We start from the raw sequence: 25,341 nt of genomic DNA, 5'->3' as shown, positions 1-25,341 counted from the left end.
GCATGTTGCGTTCAGATGCATGTCGCGCCAATGAGGCCGATTCAGACATTTTTCTTTGATTTTTGTTCGTTCGTCGCTTATGCACTCGAGTGAGCGCGGGAGAAGTGTGTATGAAGTCACAACCTCTGGTAGCAGCGTCAAATTATTCCAAATATTGGCGGGAACTGGCGAGGACATGATAATCCGGTTTCAACAGAAAGCAAGCTCCTGCTAGCTTCCATAGATTTCATTTATGGAGAGATTGGTTGACGTTTGTTTCTTCGCTCATTCATTCTGCGTCATTGATACTCTTTGATGCTGGTGGTGGTTTTTGGTGTTATTGTTGGAGCACAAAACTTGGGAGTGTGTTGTACCGGTCGACCGACCTTCTCGGGGTGACTGCGAGCCCTCGAACCCTATTTTGATGTTCTGGGTTATACATACTTTAACGATTGCATGCGTCTGTGATGCGTTCGAAATTCTTGTCAGCATCCACCTACACCTCCCTAGTGGTCTGAACTAGGTATTTCATCACTCTTACAGCAACAACCGAATCCTATGAGTGACACTCTTCTGGACTCAACTACGGAGTCCTCGCTCCCTTAGCCCCGGGAACGTCTTCGGCGGAGGAGGACAATGATGTCTAATGTCGAAAGAACTGCGACCTTGGCGGTGCTTTGGAAGATCACGAGTAGTGATGCGTCCAGTTCAGCTTGAGAGTTTCATTCCTGGACGGGTGGCTGAGCGCTGAAGAAACGCCAGCCGGAGTCAGGAATCCGATGACCTCAATCAGGAATCTTTCGGTGCAGATATTAGAATGGATTTAACGTTTCTCGGCAACTTACTGCAAATTGAGCACGGCGGCCACTCAGGGCTCAGAGAGGCGCGAGAGGAAGAGTCAGACCCCAGAGCGTGCAAACCGTGCGGGTCGCAGTTCTCTCGACATGACTGCTCTACAGCTGAATTTCGTCTCCTACCGGCTCAGTTGGCGACTTGTGGGTCGATGGGAGTATCCGTTGAGTTAGTTCTTAATCGATTCGACGATTTCCCGCACCCAGGGCACAAAGCGAGTGGCGTTGAGTGAATGGCCCAATTCATGAAGACGTGAATGCCGAGCCATAGGAGGGGTAGGGACGGCTAGGCGAATATTTTTTTTGGGAAGCATTGCCAGATGTTCGTTTCAGAGACTGGGTGTCAGATTGTGCCCTGGGTGCTGCAGTCCGTGACCTTGATCCAGTGGGACGTGGTGTGAACTGGTACGCCGAGTTGACCGACAGGCATGATCGCGAATGTCAATTAGTTCTATACCTGCGCGTCGGATCGAGTCGCGTCCTTCGGCGGAGGGGGTGATGTGCGGATAACCACCTTGGTCTTTGTGTCGTCTCCATCCACAACAACGATGGCGGTATCCTGAGCTCCTCCGGCCTCATCGTCGGAATCATCGTACTCACCTGAGGATTTAGCGGAAGAAATCTTCATTCTTGAATCGATTTCGCCCTACTTCGAGCTCTATCGCCAACGTGCAAGAATTCTTCCGTGGGAGCCTCGTTATAGGGACCCTGATATAGAGGACACACGCTCATGAAAAATGAACGATTGCTCCGTCTCGGCCGGCCTGTGGGATTCCCCATGTAGGGCGCCGATGATTGACTTTCGAAAATGATAGATCGACGACTCGGCCCCGGTTCCAGCCCTAATCCCCCCCCGCATAATGAAAGAATCTAGTCGGAAAGTCGGGGGCGATAGAATCTCAGACGATTTCCGAGGTTCCTTGCATTGTCGCGCGGCGCGTCATAATGAATGCAGTCCCGGACGTCAAGTCCGCTATAACGAGGTTCTACTTTATACTTCCAATAAAAATAATTTCCTTTCGGAACATCTGATAGTGCGCTCACCCTTGTATCTCCGCCACGTGTGTTGGATTACTCGGGCACAGTACTCCTGTCGCTGTCTGAGAAGTGTACTCGATACAGGTTCGTATCCAGGTCGGTCAATATGTATAACTTGTTCCGTAAGCTCCGGTGGTTCTTCGATTTGATGTCCTTTTCGAGCGAAGAAATCTCTCGTCAACGCGTCAAGAATGTCGACGCAGTAAACCATGTCTCCTTTGCAGATCGGGATGTCCAAGACGATCAACTTGTACTTGTTGGGTTTGGGTATCTGGAGCGGCTCTTCAAGGGCGTTAACGAAGTTCGACAGATGGGCGTAGGGTAGGTACTGGGTGCCCTTAGGGTCGAACTGCTGCCAGATCTCGTAGTACATATCGTAGTCGTCGTCTGTTAGACCCTCTTGAACGTCTTCGGTGGCTTGAGAGTAATTTTCGAGAATGACGGCGATGTACATGTTGATGATGACCAAGAATGAAATGATCAGATAACTGACGAGGTACGCTACGGCGATTCCTTTCTTGCCGCAGTTTCCCTCGGTTTCGCCGTCTTCGTCGATCGTTGGTTCCTCGCAGTCTGTTTCGTCCATGATCGCGGCCAGGACGTCGCTCCAACCCGCGGATGTGCACATTTGGAACAGTAGGATCATGGACTGACCAAATGTTTCGAAGTTGAAGTTCTCATCAACGCCGTACCGATGTTTCACGTTCATAAAAAATGACATGCCGAAGATCGCGTAGATGAACATCACGAGAAATAGTAGTAGACAAATGTTGAACAAAGCAGGTAATGACATGGCAAGGGCAAACAGCAATGTCCGTATTCCACGGGCGCCTTTGACAAGACGCAAAACTCGGCCCACCTTAACGACGCGCACCACTCGGAGTAGAGTCGGTGACACGAAGTACTTGGCGATAAGATCTTTGAGCACGGTTCCCAAAATTGATAAAATGACGACGACGAAGTCGAACATGTTCCAGGGTTCTTTGAAGTAATGCCAGCGGAGGGCAAAGATTTTGAGCACACACTCCGCAGTGAACACGGCGATGAAAAATATATTCAATCTCTCTAGAATCGATTCGAACAGGTCTGACTGCTGATAGTGGTCCAGAGCCATAACCGTCATGTTGAGCACGATGAAGATCATAATTGCCATATCGAACATTTTGTTCGTTGTTAGGTCGAATATCATTGCTTGAAGTTTGAACTGCAAGAGAAAAAAGCGACCGTCAAGATCAGCTGGGTGTCGGCCAACGGGCGGATGGGATGACGTTGGGGTCAGAATTGCTCAGCCCCCGATCGGGAAGGATTTCGGAATGGGATGCGCAGCGGAGCCGATTGCGCGGACTTACTCTTGGTCTTGGTATGGCTTTTGCGGGTTTCTTAGATCCCATTTTCTTCATTGCGTTGTAATACTTCTTCTGGTCTTCAGTCATGAACATCTCTAAAGATCCTCCGGCTTTCTTCTTTTGCTCATTGAAATTGTCAATGATGACTCCGATAAACAGATTCAGTGTGAAGAATGCTCCAAAAATTATGAAGAATACGAAATACAGGTACATGTATATGTTGACTTCGTAGTCAGGTTGATCGTCTTTTGATTTGGAATCCGTAGCGTGAGCCATTATGTCGATCCAACCTTTGAATGTAGCCACTTGGAAAAGGGCCAGGTATGCGTTGAGCACGTTGTCAAAATTGATCATGGGATTCTGCCATGTAAAGTTGTTGTTTATGCAGGCCTCCCGATTCGGGATGAAGCTCGAGTTCAGCTGTGTGCCGTTAGCGTCAACACAGTGGTAGAACTTGCCCGCGAACATCTGCACTCCCATGATCGAGAAGATCAGCCAGAATATGAGACAGACCAGCAACACATTGAAGATGGCAGGAATGGCTTGGACTAGAGCATTAACGACGACCTGGAAACGCCGGCACATTATACCCATGTTAGTAAGTTGTCGTTCCAATGACCATCCGATTCCAATGTGCACGCTCTCTCTTCTGAGGGTCGAGGAGCTCAATCGGGTTCAGTAAGATCTCGTATTTGTCGGTTTATCGGAGGAAAGGAGAGAATCAGAAGTTTGAAGGATTCCGCAAGAATCTCGAGTTTAGAGAAGCCTCGGAAAGTGCCAATCAGTGGACGAGCTCGTTTCATTTTCGTAAGCCATGCGTCACGTCAAGATATTGCTCGAAACATTCAGCCGGGACGGTCACCGCTACCCTCACGGGCTCTCTCATTCGATGAGTAGCGGGACAAGCGACTATTAGAGGTTTCTAAGTGCCGCGATGGGTGGACATAGTGGTCATTTAGTGGAAGTTTATCATGCTATCCTGTTCCCATGCGAGTTAGGGTCGGTGCTGGTGACCTACCATGAGAATTCGGAGCACGAATTCTCGTAGATTTCCGTAAACTATTTTTTCAATTGAATAATGTCTATACTTATGGACTTCTCCCGCTATTCGACCACATTGCCCCGGTCGTGATTGAGATTCCGTGGGAAACAGTCAACCGCTCGGCGATAGGATCTAAACCTTGCTCAGGACGACGAACCACTCTTCCAAAACCGCAACGAGCGGATTGCTTGAACTGTGGGGGACTGTGAGCCAGTGCGACCCTCATTCAACTCTCGGAATGATCTCATACAGTATATTGACATACAGACGACTGATATCTTCACTCCGTCCAACCAGAAGGTCCAAGGTCTAGAATCTCCTCGGGCGAGGCACGCGATCCTTCCACCGACACGCACACAGAAGATAAGATTCAAAACGAAATATCACCGGAGAGAATTCCGGCCGAAAATCACTCACAGAGAGACCTCGAAGCACTAAATCGAAAACATTTCCCACAACGCACAGAAGAAACTGTTTTCTCGAATGATGCTGTCAAGGTAATAAGACACAGATAGTAGAGGAAAGATCTCAAAACAGTCAAGGAACTTGATAGGACATCGAGGATCCGGGAATAAGAGGGTGGGGAGGGGGCAAACCCTTGCTCAGCGAACTACGTATTGATCTCAAATAGGCAAAATACGGAGAGCTTGACGCTCGGGAGCGGATTCTCATTTCCACGGACTCGCGAGGATCCTTCCCCGGTTCGGAAAGAGACAATCAGCAAAGATTGGACTCGGCGGTTCACTAGAGATTTGAGTTGACAATGGCCCTGCGGTTAGCATGCTTTGCGACTGTACGAGTGAGGTGTATACGCAAGACGAAGCGAGGAAATGATTCAAAACGATCAACTCCACCGAAACGAGACTCAGAAACTCAACTAGGAAGAAAGATTGCGAAGTCGGAATGCGGAAACGAGTTGTCAGAATGGGAAGAGCTCGAGGCCGGCCCCGGAAATACATATAAGTCCGAGATAGCGGAGACCTGCTCTCTTGAGGGCTTCTCCTTTCCAATTTTCTCGATGATGAGAGAAACATAGAGGGAGAGTACACAGAACAGAGAACCCTGGGGGAAGGGCTCGAAGAGAATCGATTTTGGGAAGCAAGAGACACACCGAGATCGGAGAAGATCAGCGGCGGGGTCAATCGAGAGCGCGAGTAGAGGAAAACAGTCGGTGTACGAAGGATCGAGGGATGCATTGAGGAAGAGAAAGAAAGGCGGGCAAGTGGAAGGGTGAATTTCAGGTGGATAAGCCGATAGGCAGATTGGAGCTTGGAAAGAGAGGAAGGCCGATAAACGACTCGAGAGATGTTATGGAATGTTATGACACTCTTCGATCTATTCTTACCCTCATGCCTTGGAAGCGGGAAAGCGCTCGTAGAGGGCGCAAGGCACGCAGGGTTCTCATGGTCTTGAACGCTTGAATTTTACCTGCTCCCAGCCAGGTCGCTACTAGATTGATCACAGATACCTAAGGAAGATGAAGAATTCTGTGAGGTAGCACTCAAGTAACCACGCCTAAGCTTGTTAGTGGGAAGGGCAAGAAACGATGGATGGATGGATGATTGATGGATGGGTGATATCTATGTTGTACTCTGGAGACACGATTCACGTAGCGCGGGAGGAAGAGGAGGATTGGGAGCGGAGGGAGAGGGGCCTGGAGTTCCATGTTTTCGGAGCTGTCTTCGGTCGAGGATTCGGGGAGGTCATCGACGAATTCGCTCCCCTGCTCCAGTTGACATCGATCGATGAGGTCTCACGAGGAGGAAAGCCGGATCGCGCTTTTCGTTTCTGGTAGCCGGATCTAGCGGTCGAGTGCTTTTTCACAATTCACGAAGCGAGTTTCCGGGTGATTGACCGCTGACCGGCCCACCGCGCCACCCTGAAGCTATAAGCCTGTCCCAGTATTTTCTGCGATCAAGTCCCCGAATTTTCCCCTCTCACAGTACGGAAAAAGTAATGTCGCTTTTAGTTCTGGCCATAATTCAACTAATTTGCCTCTCGAGGCTATGGATGCACACATGTACGACGATTCAGTTTAGTTCTAGTCTAAGCCTGCTCTACATCAAGTCACTATTGGCAGTCATTCATCCTTCCAGACGCTGGAAAAAATCCACCGCTGATCGCGTTAGAGAGAAGGATGGGTTGTCCTTTTCTGTCAGTCAGCCATTCGAATACTAACACGTTATCCGTACCGTCTACTACTCTGTCCTCAAACACGCCTATGCCAACAAACTCATCCTATATCGACTAGAATCACTAGTGCAGAGCATATCGATCGCTTGCAGTTAATCGCTTGCAGCGCTCGTAACCCTTATCCAATTGCATCATCAATTCCACGATATCAGTAGCCATTTACATAGGGAACGAATGGTGTTTTTCGATTCGAATCTTCGCAAGAGGATCAGACTGAGAGTCTGAGGATTATTTCACAGACATTAGACTGCGACAGCTGACGCAAAATCGCGATACCAGACAGTGCTCGTGCACTCGCTGCTGTTGTCGTCGCAAGAGACGCGTACTTCGCCGCCCCGAGGCTGTGCCAAACACCATGTGCACCCGTCGAAATCCCTTGAGCAACATTCCGTACGTGCTGACGGATCGTTGTGAAGAGCTTTTCGTGAGCTTGACAACAATCCGACATCATTTCAGACTCTGTCTGTCCTTCCTCTTGGCAGACTCTGAAGGGTCTGCATCCGAATTCGATCACCAAGGTTCTCTGTTCGGCTGCTCTCAAGGCCCCATTCCAGCGGAGCGAGAGCTACGAGTCTAGCCCCTTGAAGCTCCGTCAAACAAGCGCCAACGACGATTCTTCGGGCAATCAGCGGAGTCCCAACTCGGTTCAGCGACGATAATAAACCAGGGCAGCTCGACAATGCTCGGCGATCATTCCCGGCCTACTTACTCGCATCCCTTCCAGCCGTGACATGGCGCGAAGAGGACGCAGCGCTCGAAGGGTTCTCATTGTTTTAAATGCAGGAACTTTCCCAAAACCCATCATAGATACCGCCAGATTAATAACCGATACCTGTCGAATTAGTAAGAGTGGGTTATTCATAACGACATCTTGAACACTACGATGCTCAAGTGTCTAAGTCGGGGGATATTCCTTCGCACGGGGTCCTCCACGGAGAAAACGGTACATGAATCATCCGGGGCAAATATCCTCATCGCTGTCGACACAGTACATTCGTATCTATAAGGGTCCAGCTTTCGTGGTCGGCAGATCCGCGTCGATCCATTCTTCGAGACTGTGAGACCTGAGACCGCGAGACTGTCGACGCTCCCGATCTGGGGCCGCCGCTGGCGGCGTCCATCGGCATCTTCATGATGTGGATCAATATCCTTGAATTTTTCTCACGCAGAGTACGTCTGACTGAGTGATGTCTCATGTCATACTAAGAAGCCTTGGAATGAAATTCGCAAAATAGGTCAACTCGATGAGAAAACGTATAACTCAAGGGAACTCAGGAGAGAGGTGATGATGATAATCAGGCCAACGCCAACAGAATCCAACGAGCCGAAGAACGGATCGCGGTCGCTGCTCAGACCAATCAGGAGGAAGAGTCTCGAGGGAACTTGCCACAATTCGAGATGATCTTCAGCGCGAGCTGTTCTTCGCTTCGATCAACTCAAAGTGATGATTTGGGAACCCATGGGAACGATTCGAGTGACCGAATTCCCGGACCGTGTGGATTCCGTCGGACCAGTCGTATACTTACGAACACGATGACGAAGTCGAGCCAACACCACGCGTTGGTAAAATATTTTTGTAGGCCGAAAGCAAGCCATTTCAGTAACATTTCAAAGAAGAAAATCACAGTGAAAGTTTTGTCCATGACGTTAAGTATACTGACAAGCCATGGACGTTGCTTCAGATTGACATCTTCCAAAGCCTAGAAGGGATCCGCTTGTTAGAAACCTCTCTCAGTCGTCCAATCGTGAGGGAAGAATATCTATGTATGTCAAGGTTCCGATCTGCCGGTATATCCTCCGGGACTCCTTATACGTTTGAAGTATACAATACTTATGAGGAGATCCATCGATACCTACCAGAGCTAGGCTGCTGGTCAAGATGAGGACGACGACAATGGTCTCGAAGTAGTTATTCTCAACCAGAGCAAATGCCTCCGCTCGGTACATCTTATATTTCGCGAACAGAGGCATTGATTCGTCAGCTACGCAGCAGCAGGCGAAACGCACATAGCAGCATTCAGGACAACAGTCCGCCGGAAGTTCCGGAATGATGAGATCGGATGCCGCGGCTTCGATGTTGTGGCCGCCCTCCGACCCTTCCTTTGCGTCGACTTCGTCGGCGGCGCTCTCTTCATTGTCGCCCCCACTATCCGCGCCTCTGATCGGCCGGTCCCCGGAACCGGTACCGGGAGATTCATCTGCGAAGACCAATCGGGTTCATCAAGGCACAAAATAATCTCCGTCTGGTTTAGGAGAATGATTCAGAACTTCTCGACGACGCCAAATAGGGGGCTCGATAGAATAGTGAATCGATGTCGACGCGAACGAAATCCGGTACGCACCTGCTGCTCTGAAATCTCCCGGCTGAAGGTTATCATCGAGCTCCGCGCTGAAGCGAACCGAAGGAGATCCTCCGGTCAGCGGGGTGATGAGGCCTTCAGAGTTCCGGTGCAGACTGTCGTGCGCGGATAATGGCTGGTCGACGATACAAGATGGGGAACTGAGTGAAATTGGTCCCAACTCTGTGTCCTGAATGAGGCTTTCGTTGGACGGCTTCAGAAGGTAATTATCCGGACCCGGATGCACTTTATTGCTGAATTCCTTCGAGTTGCCAATGATAGGTCGGGAATAGTTTTTAAGCTTATGCATGACAATGTCCTGTTGTTTGTCACCTTGAAAACCAATGTCCAACCTGAAAAGGGACGAGGTCCAGACGATCATGAGAAACGATTGAGGCACGGCTGGCGGTGAGAATCTTGAAGTCGATTCCACGCTTCTAGGACTCCCGATCGAAAGTTCTAATGGTAGCAAACTTGCCTATCTATAAGTTCGGGTGTTGGGCTCTCCCTCTTTATGACTTGACCATCCATGATGATGACTCCAGTGTCTGCGTCGAGATCATCTGGATAAGTTTGGTCCGAGATCTGGTTGCGCTGTTTCCCGGAACACAGCTGAAAGTCAGCGAAACCGATCAAAATCTAAGCGGCAGCGGAAACGTCACGCCAAGGCGAAGCAAGTCGTTTCCCTGCATTCAATCTGCGGTCGAAGATTTTCCCGAGAGGATCTGTGTTACTTCTCTCCCAGAGCACCCACAATTTTCAAAAAACCAACCGAAGGGGATCGAAATATAAATTGAGAACCCGCTTTGGGGGAAGAGGCGTTCGCGAAGGAGCCCGATTTCGACATTATTCGATGATCTTGACGCTTTCCGCCACAAATCCCCTGAAATGTCCCGGAAATTCTGCGATCCTTTCACTAATCAAGCATTTCCGTCTAAGGATTCTTCCATGCGATCCCGTCCATCATTGAGGGTGCTAAGATACTGCATGTGAGGCTCCATCTCGGGCGATTCTGACGTGCTTCGTAGTTTTTCTAGTTAGTAGTCATTCTTTCTCACGTGATCGTTCACCGTACTGGCTAAAATTTAGGCTTTCAATGGCTAATCGTCCTTAATCCTCCTCCCCTTGAATATTCTCAGGTTCTACTCACGATACGTCAGGCCAGGCAGTGCTCTGCCGTTCTAACATTGTGTTGCTCAGCAGATTGCAGTTTCTAAGTCGTTCGCTTGCTTTCTACCAGAGGCGTGCATTTCCGCTGCTGCTATCAGCGTCGTAGGAATCAGAAGCGCAACGGGTAACCTACCATGAACATGTCTCTGAATTTTCGTTTCACCCATCTTCCAGCTCTGTGAAAGCGATCAATCGCTTCTTGAAGTTTCTTTGTATCGCCCGAATCGGGATTGGCCTGTAAGAAGTCCGGACCGCTATGAGTTGCGTCGCCAGCGTCAGAAATCGAGACATTCCTCCGCGATCCGGACAGGGAGGAAGGGGAAATCGATTCGTGCTCCGCCAGCTCGAGCCGTCAAAAATTTTTTTCGAGGCCAGCGAGCACATGATCCGCGAGCGCGGTCTTATGAACTCACCTGTGACAAGCTGGATGCTCCGAACGAGGAGAGCAACAGGGCCAAGAAGAGATTCAGTACGACCAGATTGCCAATTACGACGGTGGCGAGGAAAAATGGGATGCACGGCCAGCCGGATACCCACATGCAATCCCACATCGATTCAATCCACTCGCCACAAAGCACTCGGAACACGATCATGAATGAGTGCATGAAATCCAGGAAGTTCCATCGGGGAACTTTTTGTTCGGGGAACCTGCATTCAATAGTCATATGAGCGCGCCGAGCTCAAGGTCGATACTCTCAGATCTCACAGTGATCGTGTTCGTATCTCGAGTCCGGGGAACAACATGAGGGGGCTAGACGTGTCAGAGAAGAATCGAAGAAAATCTATGGGACAGTAGTAGTCTCCATAGTATAGGTACTTGGCTCTCCGTCTTGCATCCGATTTGAAGTTTCTCTCAAACCTCAATCTTAATCTGATTGAAGCCCCTGCTGACTCCTCACACACCGGTGAGCATGAAGTTGCTTCTCGTTAAGTGAGCCGGCGTGCGAGCAGCCGGTGGAATCGAGAAGTAAATGCGGAGCAACCGTGCGAGCAAGAGGTCAGGTCACTTAACATTATGACTGGGTGTGGCGGCGGCGACCAACGAGTCGACCAAGCGAACGAGCAAGCGGGCGCCTAGCCGATCCGCAAAGGGGGCAAGGAGCCGCAAAGCGTCATATCGCAACCGCTTGCGAAAGTAAACTATCTTCCTCTTTCTCCCCCTCTAGGTTCCCCGAAGACTCGTGTGAGCAGGCTCTTCCCGCGTGTTTCGCGTGTACACGGGTTCGAGTCCCGATCCGAGCTATCAGCCCTTCGCTGGCTTCTCATGAGGTACTTACAAGCACTTGTTGTCCACATAGTTCTTCCCGAAAAGTTGCATTCCCATAACGGCAAATATGAAGATGATAATTGCCAACACAAAAGTCAGGTTACCCAGGGCCCCGATGGTCTTGCCCATGATGGAAATCAACAGATTCAACGTTGGCCATGATTTGGCCAGTTTGAAGACTCTCAACTGGAATCGCACGCAGGGGAGTTAGTTCGCTAGTCTGTATCTTCGCGAGCTCTCGGATTCGGAGTCATTCGCTGGGAGGGTCGGCCGCGCGCCTCTTTCGAAAAGACTCCGAGACAAGGAGCACGGTAGGCGAAAAGCGGTGACAACTGGGAAGAGGAAGATCGCATCTGCACTCAAGGGAGGGTCGATGAATCGATATAATCGAAGGGTCATTCATAACTGTGGCTAGCAGCTTGCCGACCCGTCCCGTTGAAGTCCGAAGTGGCAGAGACGAGGCTCACGCTCTACCGTCAGTGAGATACTTTGGAACACGAAGTTTTTCGAAGCCGAGAGTCGCTCCGCGATCGAGTAATTCCAATATATTGAACAATTAATCATGAGACGGTATGGACGGAACGGTACTCACCAATCGAAATGAACGTAACACCGATAATCCTTGGACGCCTTCTAAGCCTAACTCGAGTAACGACAGTGCAACAATGATAAAATCAAAAATGTTCCAACCTTCTTTAAAATAATTTTTCGGACTCTTTGCCATGAGCTTCATGCTTGCTTCGATGGCGAATGTCGCCGTAAAGAACTGGAAGAGTGGAATCGGAGTCTCGTTAGAGGTGTTCTCAGTGCTCCGCGAGATTTGCTCGGCTCGCGCAGAGACCCGCCTCGTATCTCCGTTTTTTTTTCGTTCACGGGATGGATTTATCATTTGAATAAAATTTCTGATTCGATTCGAAATAACGAGCGAAGAGGATACTGACATAGTTCCCGGAGCGAAGCACGTTTTCAAAGTCTCGGTCCATGTCGTGGTGATCCATAGCCATGAAAAGTGTATTGACCACAATGCACAGCGTGATAAACAATTCCATAAACGGATCGAATACGATGAGACCAATAATCTCTTGGGCGCGTATCCAGCACCAACAACAATCCCACACACAGAAGATATCGATACATTTGAGACAACCTGCGAGGCATTTTTCTCTGAATTTCGCTTCTTCCTCCTCCTCTTCAGTAGAGTCTTCCTCATCGTCGTCGTCGTCGTCGTCTGTCGAAAAGTAGTAGACGGACGCTATCGTTAGTGATGTAGATGACTCTGTTCCCTAGTGGCTTGCAAATTCCTACCTAATAACGCGATCATGCGTTTAGTTGAGCGGTGAACGGCGGTGCTTTGGTGCTGGCTCAGGACCCTACCTAAACCGAATTACATGTTCTCACTCGGCAAACTTTGAATATGCCTCGGCGTCCTCGAGTTGACCGCCTTTTGGGCGAGTTATCATCCGCGGCGCTTAACGGAGATGACCGCGGGCAGTTGCCTTCGAACTTCCGGGAGCAAACCTCGAAATCCATCAAGAACCCAGCCGACGTATTTCGTCGAAGCTTACCTTGCGCGAAGCCCGAGGGCGGTCGCTGGACAGCGCAGAGCGGGCCAGCGACCCTCTTTCCGATTCAGGAGTCCCGAGGATCGCTCATGGAAGCGTCGTCGATTTTCCTTCGGAAGATCAGGCGCCCTCTCCCCCCGTGAACATATTGAATTATTATTCCCTGTACGCGTATGATTGGCTCGAGGGAAGGAAAATTGAACCTGGACATCCCGAGCGGCGTCTAAAACTTTGATACAACCGAAGCGGTTCCGGCTCCGGTCCGCTCCCGCAGATTCTCGAATTTTGGGTCTGCGAGTGCCCATTGGGAGCACTCCGAGCGAGCTCTCTCATTCCCCTGTGAGTCCCTCGATCCGCTCGGTAACGAATGATCACCAATTTGCTTGTTCTTCTGCTCTTTTTGTTCGCGCGCGACCGGAATCGAGAACGCGTCCTTCCGCCGAAAGCGTTTCCTTCGTTGCCGTCTCGAACAAAATGGGAATCCTCCCTCCCTTGATTCTTCTCGTCGGTTTCCGGCTAGGACGCAGACGGGGGGACAGTGATCTTCGGGGTCCCGGTTTTCCAGATAAGCGAAAGCAAACAAGCAATAAGCACCATACTAGCAACGATCGAAGCGACCGATGACAAACCGGCCCACCAACCAGCGACTGCCGAGACTTACTCGTCCCGCACGATTTCAACAAATCGGAGACGTTCGTAGAGAAGGTATATGCAGTTCAGTCTCACGTGTGAGCCGAAAGTGTCAGGGGAGAGCTCAATCCATGCAGTCTGCGGTCGACCATTGAGGACAGTCCTCTATCTTTCGTCGGCTCGCGGAACTAGTCGCATATAGCTCATTGTAATTTCTCTTCCGAGTTGAGGGCTATCCCGATCGGCGCGGGAAAATATTCGACCGCCCGTCTGCCCACCCGCCGCCGCAAGGACAACCGTCTTAATTCAGGTCCACGGAATTCCCAGAAATGCGTGCCGTTTGTCATGCGAATTGAGGTGCGTTTGGTGCGAGCTTGCTGCCAACCGATGGAAGGGTCTCAATGCCGTCGATCGCCTCGATTGCTATTCGCACACACAACCGCCTCCCATGAAAGGTTGACTCAAGGGGAAGACTCCTCATCATACACAGATTCCTTTCCAGAGAGGTAGAATCCCCCGCCGAGAAATTGTTCTAGAGAGCCTTTTTCTGACCCACTCAGACAGGAATTCGGACAAGCTCACAATCAGCTGTTCTTCACCATTGCTCGCGCTACTCCACACTCGACATACGGACCCTTGAGGATTATTGCGAGGAGGACGACACATCTTGCCGATCTCGGTCCCGAAGCTCAGGGTGAGCCGCAAAAAGAATTATATGAAAGTCGTTTCGGAAACACGAAAGCCCTTCAGCTCAAGGCATATCGACGACTTGGCGATCGCTCGCGACAAAGAGGGTCGTCCATCGATACCACTGCCTGCAGAGGTCTTTCGAGAGGAATTCGGTAGTCATCGTCATGACCGTCGTTGTTCCCCCTCGCGAGTGACGAAATACAACAGAACCCACGGGAGACAGCTGTGTGCTCTCAGCATTGGCCTTCCTTATTTTTTCTCTCGGTTTTCCTGAGAGGCGAGTGAAAGCAAACACCCATTCTGGTGTTCTTGCCTCCGTCGCCCTCTTCTCGTCCGCTTCCCTCGGATCGAAGCGAACGGCCACTATGCGGAAAAGCGATAAGCATCGTAAATTCGATCCCAGAGGACATCAAATCAAAGCTGTTCCGAAGCTGACCGATCAACGAACGGCGGCAATCCCAAACAGACGACATCTCTCAACTCCTCGAAATAAACATAGCCAAGCACAACGCATGATCACTCGAGAGTTACGATTCAAATCACTCCATCCCACTGACAATGACGGAAATCGAACGAGGACAGACAAGCAGAAGTAAATCCGCCAGGGGAGCAGCAAAGGCTACACTCCGGTGGCTCGATTGAGCTCTCATTCGGATACTTCTGTTCCCAGGTCCTCCGACGTTTCCCTCTAGGTGGTTCCTGATTCTTTTTCTTCTGCTTGCGCTTCCTCTCTTACATTCTCTCTCGTAAAGGCCCAGTCACCGCTACAACCTACGCATGTCGCGCTATTCTAACTACTCCTGCTCTGGATACCTCTTTCGCCTGTCCGACTTTGGTGGACAGCTGCCTGTTCGATGATGTCGTTCAGAACCATTACATCTGGAAGAAATCAGAAGCGATCGCTTAATCGCTTGCCGACGACCGCCGCTCATCACCAGCGATCCTCGCCGCTTCGAACGACAAGATCTCCAGACAAGGAACGTCAGCAAGTCTCGAGGGGGATTTCCGGGGTTTGCTGATGAAAACTACATACGATCCCGAGCCCATGTGCTATTTACTGTCGATAGACTCGAACCCCGTGTTCACATATATAGAGGGGCACCGAGTTGAGATGGTTAAGATGTTATGGTGTCATTTCTCTTCGGAAAAAAATGGGCCGCGCTCTCGTCTGGACACGAGAGGCCTCACAGAGAATTGTCGAGGTCACTTGATCGATACAGTACCGGACTCAAAAGTGAGGCGGCGTCGACAAATCAATACAGGTCGCCCTACCACAATGCCCGAGTAGTATCTTGGGAGCAGCTAGCTTCCGCATGAATTTCAGTATTTTGTATTTTCGACTGCGGATGGAGAAACAAGGGATATCTCGACGCGGTCGAAAATTCATTACCTTTCATGTCGACCATTGGCTGCCGATTCAAAGGATCCATGTAAGGTTTGTTGACTTGCTTGATTTTTGACAGTATGTAGTCTTCGGAGTCGAGTCTCGTTTCCTGGAAATAAGGATAAGAATCAGCCCGGAGAGACTCCCCGGGAAGGCGTTTGCGATTATTAGACCGCGAATCCGCAAGTCGCACGACGAAAACTCTCGCTGGCCCCCACTCGCCCAGGAACTCGTACTGGGGTACGAGGCCGTCCATGCAGGGGGGGGGGGGGGTGGTCGCGAGGCCAGAGCTCCCGCAATAGAGCACTCACCTGATCGTAGAAATAGTTCTGGAGATTCCGCGACCTCGATCTGAGCTGAGATTCTTTAGTGAGGCAGTAAACTTCCCCGTGTGAGGTATACGATAGACGCGAGGAATGCGACGTATAGCTGGATCTGCGTGAATGCTGCAGATTGGAGTATAGAGGAATAATGATGGCTCCGTTGTCTTCTGACATCGGTGTCACCGCTGCCGAATCATCGGCGAACGGAAGGTGCTCTTGGGCGTCGACGTAAGTTTGGAGCACCACAGGCTTGTTCCCGTAACAAGGTTGTCTTCCACGGCTACCGTTGGCAACTGGATAATTAGGTCTCCAGTTGCCGCTTGACCGTGAACCGCGCCGGATGTTGAACGGTGATCCCGGCAGAGAAAGACTTGCCTGTAAGAGGAATTAGCTCAAGAGTTGCCCTGCAGTCATTGGTCATGACTCATGAGTCACCAGATAGGTGGATAGCGGGGGTCGAGCTGATTTTCTCTCGATGCCTATCGAGGCGACGTCTCGCTTCCTCTCGTCGGCGCAGCGTTGCTCTGCCTTGTGGACGAAATTCATCTTGGAGAATCGAGCGGAATCTGAGCCCCTATTTTACCTTCGATCCTCATCCACAGATCGAGAAAGCGTCAGGTCCGGTGCACAGTCAGTGCTTTGCGCACACTGAATATTACCCATCGGTCAACGCTGACCGTACCGCATCGACGTTAGAATGCGACCAGAGCCCCGCTTCGCAATCCAGAGCGTATACCTGAACGGACGCTATCCGTGGCTACATTAGCCCTGAGAGATGAGGTCCTCGAAGTGAGCTCTCGTTCGGACCATTCATTTCGTCATGAGTCATGAGGGTAGAAGGAGCGAGCCGTATTGTTGGATCACACGGCAAGCGAGAGCCCCACCGAATGCATCATCGGGTGGGCACGTTGCCTCGCGGCTTTGACAAGCTCGATCCGAAAGAGTTCAAGTCGGATCGAATGAAGTTTCCAAAATCATCGACCACAAGCGCTTCGGTCAACGAGAATGGTGTTACTCTCGCCCGAATGAAGAGCGCTTGTAGCCGAATAACCGTCCAAAATCCGTCCTGACTCCGTCTACCAGTATGCGGAGCGACGCGAGCTCAGCAGAACAGAGGACCAACCGACAGTCGACGTGAAGTGGACACGCTCAAATCGCGGTCACGTTCGCCCAGCTATCCAACTCGGCAACGGCTGCACAGAGGCAGGACTTCAATTGCTCTGGCTGCGACTGCCGGAGCGGATGAATATAGCACCGTCGCCGTCGAAGTCCATTCATGGCTCCAAAGCCCACGGTGTCCTCCTTCGGCGAAGCATAGCCCTCATTGTTGATGCGATTTCTCCGACCGCTTCTGCGGAGTCGGGCAGGAAGGAGCATCGTGTCCAGGGAGCTCCCCGCTGCTCCTTGCAGGGAGAGCGAGGGGGAACGTTGCGCCCATCGATTGAGGCCTGGAGCCGTATTCGGATCCTAACGGCTCGGATCGAGACATGAGATTAGCTCCTCCCGCTACGACCTACGACGCGAGCTTCTACGTCCCGTACATGGGTACTCTTTTGGACGACTCTCGTTCAACGTGACTGATCTCACGCCCCAGCAACGCGTCACGCCGTCGGACAGTGGAGCAGGTCAATCGAAAATAAGACAAACGATCAGATAGGGAAGCATACTGCCCATGGAGAAGAGATAAGACGCGGCAGCTTGTGAGCAGCTACCTCTATAGCGCGATGAGGCGAAAGGATTTCCAATGAACTCCCCAGAATTTCGAATGATCCAAAGTATTAGAAACGATCCTTGAATCCGATCTCGACTGAATTACTACACCACATCTCCGTCCTTCGAAACAGGGACACACGCGATCCGGTATCGAACCGGCATGCGTTCACGTCTCGACGCAGAAGAGGGCGTAGTCAAGGTATGTCAACGGTCGAGACGATTGAAGGACACGAGTCCCGCATGAACTCACCTTGCGTTGGACTTTGCCGTTGTTCCTACTTTGCATGTAGGGAGCTGTGGTGCGTAAATCGCCGTCGACGCTCTTGAGACTCGTCTGTTCGTCTAGGCCTTGATTCTGAGAGACGTCGAGCGAGCGCATGGAATACTCAGAGGGGCTCTTTACCATCTGCTGCTGCTGCTGCTGGTTGGCGGCAGCTTGTTGAGCGGCAGCTAATTCCCGTTCTTCCCTCCGACCTTCTCGCCGATCACGCTTAGCCTCTGCGTGCCGGGTGGCAAGTTCGACCCTCGCTTCTTCCCGATCTTCTTCTTCCTGCGGACAAATGGTCGACGAAGAGGCATTAGAGGGGCGAACGACAACAAACTGAATAGCGAATCAGCCCCGAACCGTGCGCGGCCGGAGTGCCGGAATCGACAAGCACACTCGTGACGCGCTCTGTTGAAACGCATCCCCGCTGTGCGTCTCGAGCCCGTCTGAGGCCCGCGGCTTCGCCCATGCTTTGTCAATCATGCTCGGGACTCGACCATCGCTGAGAGGGTTCGAGGACGATCGAAAACGAAAAAAAACTCGTGGATTTCAGCATGGAGAGCGGGAGTGAACTCACTCTTCGCATTGCTTCTTCTAATAGGCGGTCTTCTTCGAGTTCTTCTTCGACGCGCTTCTGCAAGTCGTCATATGACATTGCGACAATGGCAAGGATCAAGTTGACAAGATAGAATGATCCCAGGAAAATGATGACGACAAAGAAACACATGTGCCAGGGCCCCGCCGATCGTAGGACCATTTGATAGAGTGACTCCCAGTAGTCTTGAGTCATGAGGCGGAAAGCCGAAAGAAAGGCCCAGCCGAAGGTGTCGAAGTTGGTATAGCCGTAATCGGGATTTTCGCCAATCCCTTGAATACACATGTAGTCAGCTGAGCATTGCCTGAAAGGGTTACGCGGCTCTCGTATTCAGAATCGCTGCTAGGTGGTTTCTGAGGATTCGAGGCGATGCAACGAATCTGGAGCGTGGGAAACCAAAATCGACTGTAGGATGTGGGACGGCCAGATGCGCCGAATATTTTTTACTCCTCCACCATGATCAAGGGAGAGCTGTCATCAATGTCAATGCAGGAACCGTGAGATTCATGGGTCGAATCTCCTTGCTTCGTGGCCAGGCATTAATAATTCACGCCCTGAGAGCAGGAGCGTGTCGGAGCTTCCCTCTCCGAGCTATCATCCCGAAGAGTCCTCGAGCTAAGAATAAACTTCGGTCTACGTCAACTGGAGAATAGTTTGCCGCCCTACAGCGTATCTCGCAGTTCCCAATCGCAGCGGCGGCTGGTACAGGCTCGCTCGTTTCCTCCGCCGGGACAGCAACAGCATTCGATAGTCGTAATGAGAGCTACAATCGGAGTTGGAAACTTTGAAGATTCTTAATTGCTCAGAATGGGTTTACGACCCATATCCGCTCCCGATTAAGAGCGAGTACGTGGTCGCGAACCCCATTGCGTATGAAGGAGCTCCTCGATGGTAACGAACGAGCCAGCGAGACGTGAATCGAGATTTGCAAGCGTAAAAACGCTCGACAGAAGATGTATACTCGATGGAAGTTTCACTCTCAGTCGAGATGGGACAATAATCGACCCGGGGTGAGGCGAAATGAATTGTGATCGTCACATATTCCCAGGATTGAATCCCGAGTCTCCTCAAGCGTGCTCTCAAGATCCTACCTCGGTGGATATGCATCCACAAATCGAGCTCGGTTTCTTCGAGGGGGAGGAATATTTCAATACGGCAGGAGATTCCATGAATCACTCCATGCAAGAAGGGCTGACGCGGTACTCACTTTGCTCCTGTACTATTCCCGCACAAGGGGTACTTGCCGTCAGCATTTTTGAACCAATGAGCTGAAAAAAATGAGGCAGCCATTATAGTGAGCTGTGATCCGCCAGTCCCTCCCATAGATCTACCAGATGTGTTGCCAATGGAGATGTGTTGCCAATGCTCACTTTCGTTGTGGATAAAGTCGTACCACTCCGAATTGCTAAGACCTTTTGGAGGTCTCTGAACGCATTTCTGTGTCAAAACTCCCATATATATTTGTAGTCCTAACAAGGCGAACACTGACAGAGAGAACATAGTCAAAATTATCACATCCCGTAGATTTTTTACAGATTCTATAAGGGCGCCTACGATGGTCTTCAGACCTGCAAACAAGAGGAGCGAACGGGTTAGCCGCGTCAGGACCCGATTTCGATAGAAATATCACAATTGTCCCGCATGATCGGCGGACGAGGGGCACATGGTAGAATCTGTATTGCTCACCAGGTACAATAGCAACGGTTTTCAAAGCTCGAAGCACACGGAATGTTCTCAGGGCACTGAGATTGCCCAAATTAACAAACATCGTTACGTAGCTGTGGAACGCGGAAGACAAATTAGGTGACGTGCTCACCATATTCAGTTTTTCCTTCCCCGTCGATTTCAATTCGTATGTTTTAGAAATCGGGAGGGATACTTACGCTAACGTTATTACTATGAAATCAAGCCAGTTCCACGGATCTCTAAGGTAGGTAAATCGCTCCAAAATAAAACCCCGAGCCAAGATTTTGATGATAGACTCGAATGTGTATATTGTTGTAAATATAGCTCTGGGGAAGAATATCAATTGGTTAGAGCAGGGTATGTATCGGTCACTCGAGCTTCTCGCGTCAGAGAGCGAACAATACTATCCCGGGCGTAGCATTGAGCATCCACATTCTACGCGCTTGTACCCCATAGATATCTCCATATATTAGGCCGAAAGGTCCCACTATCGCCCATTCGACAGTTACATCTATCGTCCCTCATCTTTCTCTGGCGCTCCCGCCGACGCGGCTCCTGAGCGAAAAGAGTAATCCGAGGCGAACTCCGGGAAGTTCTTTGAGCTCAAATATTGTACGGAAAGTATTCGACACATCCTCCAACACGCGCGATTATTCTAGAGGATTCAACGATTCCGATCAATACTCACTCTGTCTGTTCGGTTCCGTCGCTAGCCTGAGTCATTAAAATACAGTTGGTTAGAATGGCACAAATTATAGTGAAGTTGAATAATTGGTGCACCAGAATGCAGATGGCCAGACGACGAACGGGGTTGAAAGGGCTGAGTAACCAGAAGGAATTGGTCGAGCTGAAGCGAAATATGTCTTTGCCCTTGCTGATCACCATAAATGTCCTCTTATTTTCATAGTATTTATCTAACTCTTCGATCGGTGTGGCGATCAGCTCAGGTGGAAAATCGTTGATGATCCGTTTCGGCAGCGTACAGCCGGCCTCGAGGCCCGGCTCCGGATCGAGCTCTTCTCTGTGGTGGTAGAACTGCGGCTCAGGCTCGATGCCTTCCTCCCGCAGTTTCTCCAACTGCGCCTTCTTGGCCGCCTCCTCGGCCAGGCGCGCCAGTTGGGCGGCGAGACTCTCTCTGGTGAAAGGTCTGAAAATTGACTGCGGCTCATCTTCGACAAAGTGGTCCAGTCGCCGACAGTCATCGCCATCTCCTGCGACGGGCAGTGCAAGGGCGTGCGGCGTGGCGCTGCAGGTATTACTGAAAGCAGGCTGCGGCGGCGGCGGCTGCTGCTCTGTGGTAGCTGACAAAGCAGTCTCGGCGGGCACCGGTGGCATTTCACTGTCCCGCTTCGCCGCTGGCTTCGAGCGCGCCAGCTGCTGCTTCCTCTGCTGCTGCTTTTTCGTTCGTAGCTACCCCTTCTGTTTCTTCGTCGTTGGATTTCTTCGTCAGACACCTCACGGTCGCTGCTGCTGTCGTTTACGGATGTTGTTCTTGTTGTTGGCGTCGTCGGTGTGATGGTACTCGGTACTGCGGTGGTGGTGTCAACGGCGGCTGTCGTAGCGACGTTCGTGACGCGTATATTGCCGGGAATGGTATTGATTGCTTTTATTATGATGGTGTCGGCGGCGTTCGTTACGGCGACAGTCAGCTCCCTCCGGTCGTTGATGATATTGTTGCTCCTTCTTGACTTGACACCGGCGCTACGGTTCGTTCGAAATTCGCTGAGCTCCTGTGGTCGCTTGTTCCCTTCTATGATTTTCCTATTCTCTTTCCTGCTCGTATCGTCGTGGTCGTCTCCGATCACGACACTAGGGACGATGGCAACAACAACTACAACGACAAGGGATCGAGAGTTTGCTGTCGAGCGAGGAGGTCGAACCTGTCTCTGCCGTTGCGGCGGGAACGGCTGCTCTCGTTCTCTTCTGGTCGTTGCTGCTGCCGCTGCTTCTGCTTCCACAACCTTCGTTCTCAGCCGCCTCGGGGGTCGACGACGAGTTGTTTGCCGCGACTGCTCCGTGGCTTCGTTCGGGAGGGATTTCAATCGTTCTCTTTAGTTCCTTCAGAGGCGCTCTCCTTGTCCAACTTGAGACTGTCGACCGAGTTTCTTGCCGAACACTTGACAAAGTTCGAGTCTCGATTAGTGCGTATGTCCTGTTCGTTCAGTTGTACACAGTGGTTAGAAACCCGAACGCTGGCCCCTTAGTGGTGGAAGACTCTGGCTGGGGGGTCGGTCACCGCTGTCCCTGAGCGACAGCCTCTTTGACACTTTCCTTCGCCAACACTCCCTGATGGTTGCGTTCGTGCTCGTCCTCGTTATTCCCCGAGCGGGTACGCAACTCTGTAGCTCCAACAACCTGCAATGAATTCAAATGGATCAGGAGGGTCTTCAGCAGAATATCGAGAACTCGATCGAACACTTGTCCGGCAGCCGAACGAGTGGAGATTAGCTCGGGGGAGATATTTCAATATTTTGAACAGGAGGAAATGAAGGTTCCCCCGTAGCGGATCGATGTGGCCTGACAGGCTCTTTACGTGCTTGTCGAGCGAGGCTTGTTTTTCTCGTCTTCTGCATAACATTGACCTCAAATTTTTCATGTCATTCTCGTTGGTTCTTTCTCGCCGTAGGGGTGACCGTATGTCACGTCAACGTCATTTCCATCTCGAGCGTGCGGAACGCGCTTCACACTCCGGTCATAAATAACGTTCCCTCATTTTAGCATCACTTTTATTTCTGAACGTTGCCGTCGTCGCGTTCCGTTTCATTGAGCCATAGCCGGAGCCGAAACTCAACAGCAGACTCATATCGACAGATTCGTCTTTGAGGTCAGAGAGGATCCGCAGCGACGCCTCTTCCTATTTTTTCTTTCGAGCTTGCGCGTCGGAGCTTCTTCCCCTCAGGAGTTTATAAGGACTCGTGCTTTTCAATACGAGAGCGCATCCTCGGGGAAGATGCGTTCTGAGTTCCATAGGAATGATCCCTGAATCGGAAAAGATCGAGGCAACGCCGTCGGCCGGACGGAGCCCCATCTGAACTCGTTTCTTGAGACAAAAATGAAATCGGAGAGGCGTCCCGTCAGTCGCGAAAATGAGGGATGCGGGCATTAAAGTCTGTATTCTTACAACGTTTTCCGCGATGGCAGCCCCCTGACTTCTGAGACTCGGTCTGTCACAGATGAAATCTTCGATTGCTGTCGATAAGAGATAGAGGAGGGTTCCGAAGGAACAGCATCGCTACAGATGCGGACGATAAGCACCAGCTCTATGGATTGATGATTTCTAGCAAAACGCTTCCCATATTCGGAATCTTTCATGACAATGAGTGAAGTCGGGAGCTTTTCTGAGTCCTGAGTTCCGTGAGTGGAAATTGGGACGCTGATCCTTTTTGTGCACAGGTCCAATTCGAGCGCAGTTCCTCGAGCTCGCTATGACAAGTCAGCAGCTGCAACCAGCCCCAGAGAGGAAGTCACTCTGACAATTAATGTGAGGTAATTAGACTCAAGTCAATAGGCGTAGAGGCAGAGTCAGGTCAGGGCGCCTAACCTCGCGCCCCACTCTCACCAGAGCCTCCGCGTTCCCTCGGTTAGGTTTTATGGTCGTAAGGCAGCGCCTCGAAAGATGGATGGCATCGGAGGTAGCGAGCATAAGATCTATTGAAAAACCGAATACGGAAAAAATGCCCCCGCCCCAGACCACATCGAGCTCAGGCTCAGCTTCCTTTTCTGCCAGAGCGCCGATGCGCGCCGATTGATCGCGGTCACATTGATTGCACCCGGATCGGACTTGCTCAAATGTCTATTCGCCCTCAATTTGTTATTCCTTCGATGAATTAGATAGTCGAATGAATCTTTTTCGTATCCGTGATACTATTTGGCCACGGGACACCCGCACTTACGGCCTTTAGCAGTAATCAGAGCAAGCGATGGTCGCGCTCTGTGAACTCTGGAATTACGGTCCGCCAAAGTCATGACAATGGCCGCGTGACACTCCGTATAATGTTATCAGGAAGCCCCATCCGCTGTATCTGTCACCAGCGGGCAGCACACGACAGCGTGGATGCTCACAAAGTCGTCGAAGTGAAGAGTAGCCCGTCGAATAGGCGGATCGGAGGTCGCCGCTAAGAATGACCTTGGACGCAAAAACAGTACAGCCTCCCCGAGCTCCTCTCCTTCACTGGAGTCCTCGATCGCAGGTTCGATCAGACACTCGCTCGATGGTGGCTCGGTCACAGATAGAGCTCAATAATTCCTCGGATACCCGAACTAGCTATGGATCGCCCGTTGTCGCTTTTCGTCTTGCGATTCCGACGCCGAGATCAGCCCTTCTGGTTTCGAGAAGTATCCTAGAAACAGTAGATAGGTCCCCTCGACGATTCCTCTCTGTCATATGATCGATTCCGTATAAGTTGGGCTCGCCTGTAAGGCTTCGGAATTTCGGAAGTGCAATATGCGGCATATCATTTCGTGTGAAGAGATCTTGCGATATAAGGCATTGCTCCCGGAAACGTTTCATCCAGGGAAATGTACCCAATCGACACACTCGATCGTCGTTCATTGTTGCTTTCTTTTTGGAAGGGCGAAAAGGGCTCCGTCGAGAACTCTTCGTTCAAGGCCACAGATGAGCGACTAAACATCAAGTAGGTAGACTTGCTACCTCGGGCGCGAATCTCAATGACCCAGTTTGGAGTCACTCAGGCAAGGCAAGCAGAGCAGCCCTCCGTAGCTGCAGCGAGGGTACCGCGGCCGCTGCTTCAGCCGCCGGTGAACTCGGACCCGCAAACCGTGCCCTGATCGTTGGGTGGGTGCGCCGTCATACGTTCGTTCACTCGTTGGACTCTGGGCGGTAAGGGGCTCCGCTCTCCTACTCCGTCGTCTGCTTCCACCGAAGGCGGTGGCGGCAGCAGCAGCAGCATCAGGACCCACATGCCCAACCCAACAACAAGCCCTCTACTCTGACCGGGGAGCCAAGGCAGCGGACAAATGAACGAATCAACCAGCCAGCCAGCGTAGAGCGTTGTCGGCGACCGCAGGAGCTGTCGTTTTCCGTTCTCAGACTCCGCCGACCCTTATTCCTCCCCCCTCCCCGTCTCCTCCCCTTTGCCCTCGTTCGTCATGGACCCCTTCTCCGACGTTGCGTCCGAGGGTATTTTTTTGACCTTGTCAGTCCAACTTACTGCCGATTTGTCGAGCGTGCGCCGGCGCCACTCAAGTTCCACACGGACAGGAGCTCATTTCCGAAGAGGTTACTCCTCAACGCTTCTCCCTTCAAGA

The 25,341-nt window shown here is 51.2% G+C and overlaps 1 protein-coding gene across 1 annotated transcript; it reads right to left on the bottom strand.

Moving 5' to 3' along the window:
• Positions 1-1,281: 1,281 nt before the first annotated feature.
• Positions 1,282-21,408, bottom strand: para (sodium voltage-gated channel paralytic). Its single transcript, XM_029110994.1, has 23 exons — positions 20,762-21,408; positions 20,271-20,399; positions 20,074-20,165; positions 19,758-19,955; positions 19,595-19,655; positions 18,370-18,691; positions 17,778-18,077; positions 15,803-16,189; positions 15,498-15,600; positions 14,921-14,986; positions 12,167-12,477; positions 11,818-11,991; positions 11,236-11,411; positions 10,372-10,606; positions 10,092-10,193; positions 9,267-9,400; positions 8,792-9,141; positions 8,307-8,647; positions 7,976-8,149; positions 5,602-5,724; positions 3,218-3,781; positions 1,875-3,072; positions 1,282-1,430 (listed from the first exon to the last, which is right to left on the bottom strand). The coding sequence occupies exons 1-23, from the start codon at positions 21,406-21,408 to the stop codon at positions 1,282-1,284; spliced, it is 6,336 nt and encodes a 2,111-aa protein (XP_028966827.1).
• Positions 21,409-25,341: the final 3,933 nt, after the last annotated feature.

Source organism: Galendromus occidentalis, unplaced genomic scaffold, assembly GCF_000255335.2.
Source record: "Galendromus occidentalis unplaced genomic scaffold, Mocc_1.1 scf7180000077191, whole genome shotgun sequence".
In the NCBI taxonomy this organism is placed as follows: Eukaryota; Metazoa; Arthropoda; class Arachnida; order Mesostigmata; family Phytoseiidae; genus Galendromus; species Galendromus occidentalis.
The sequence above is the reverse complement of the archived record's forward strand: the minus strand, read 5'-3'. Positions and strand labels throughout refer to the sequence as shown.

Excerpts from the sequence above, each read along its gene's own strand:
- para (XM_029110994.1), bottom strand. The coding sequence starts at position 21,408 with ATGCCACCGGTGCCCGCCGAGACTGCTTTGTCAGCTACCACAGAGCAG. Across the intron at positions 11,412-11,817 it reads TGTTACGTTCATTTCGATTG|TTGAGAGTCTTCAAACTGGC; the intron begins GTGAGTACCGTT and ends GTGCGATTCCAG. Across the intron at positions 9,401-10,091 it reads AATTCAGAGACATGTTCATG|CTGTGTTCCGGGAAACAGCG; the intron begins GTAGGTTACCCG and ends GCTGACTTTCAG.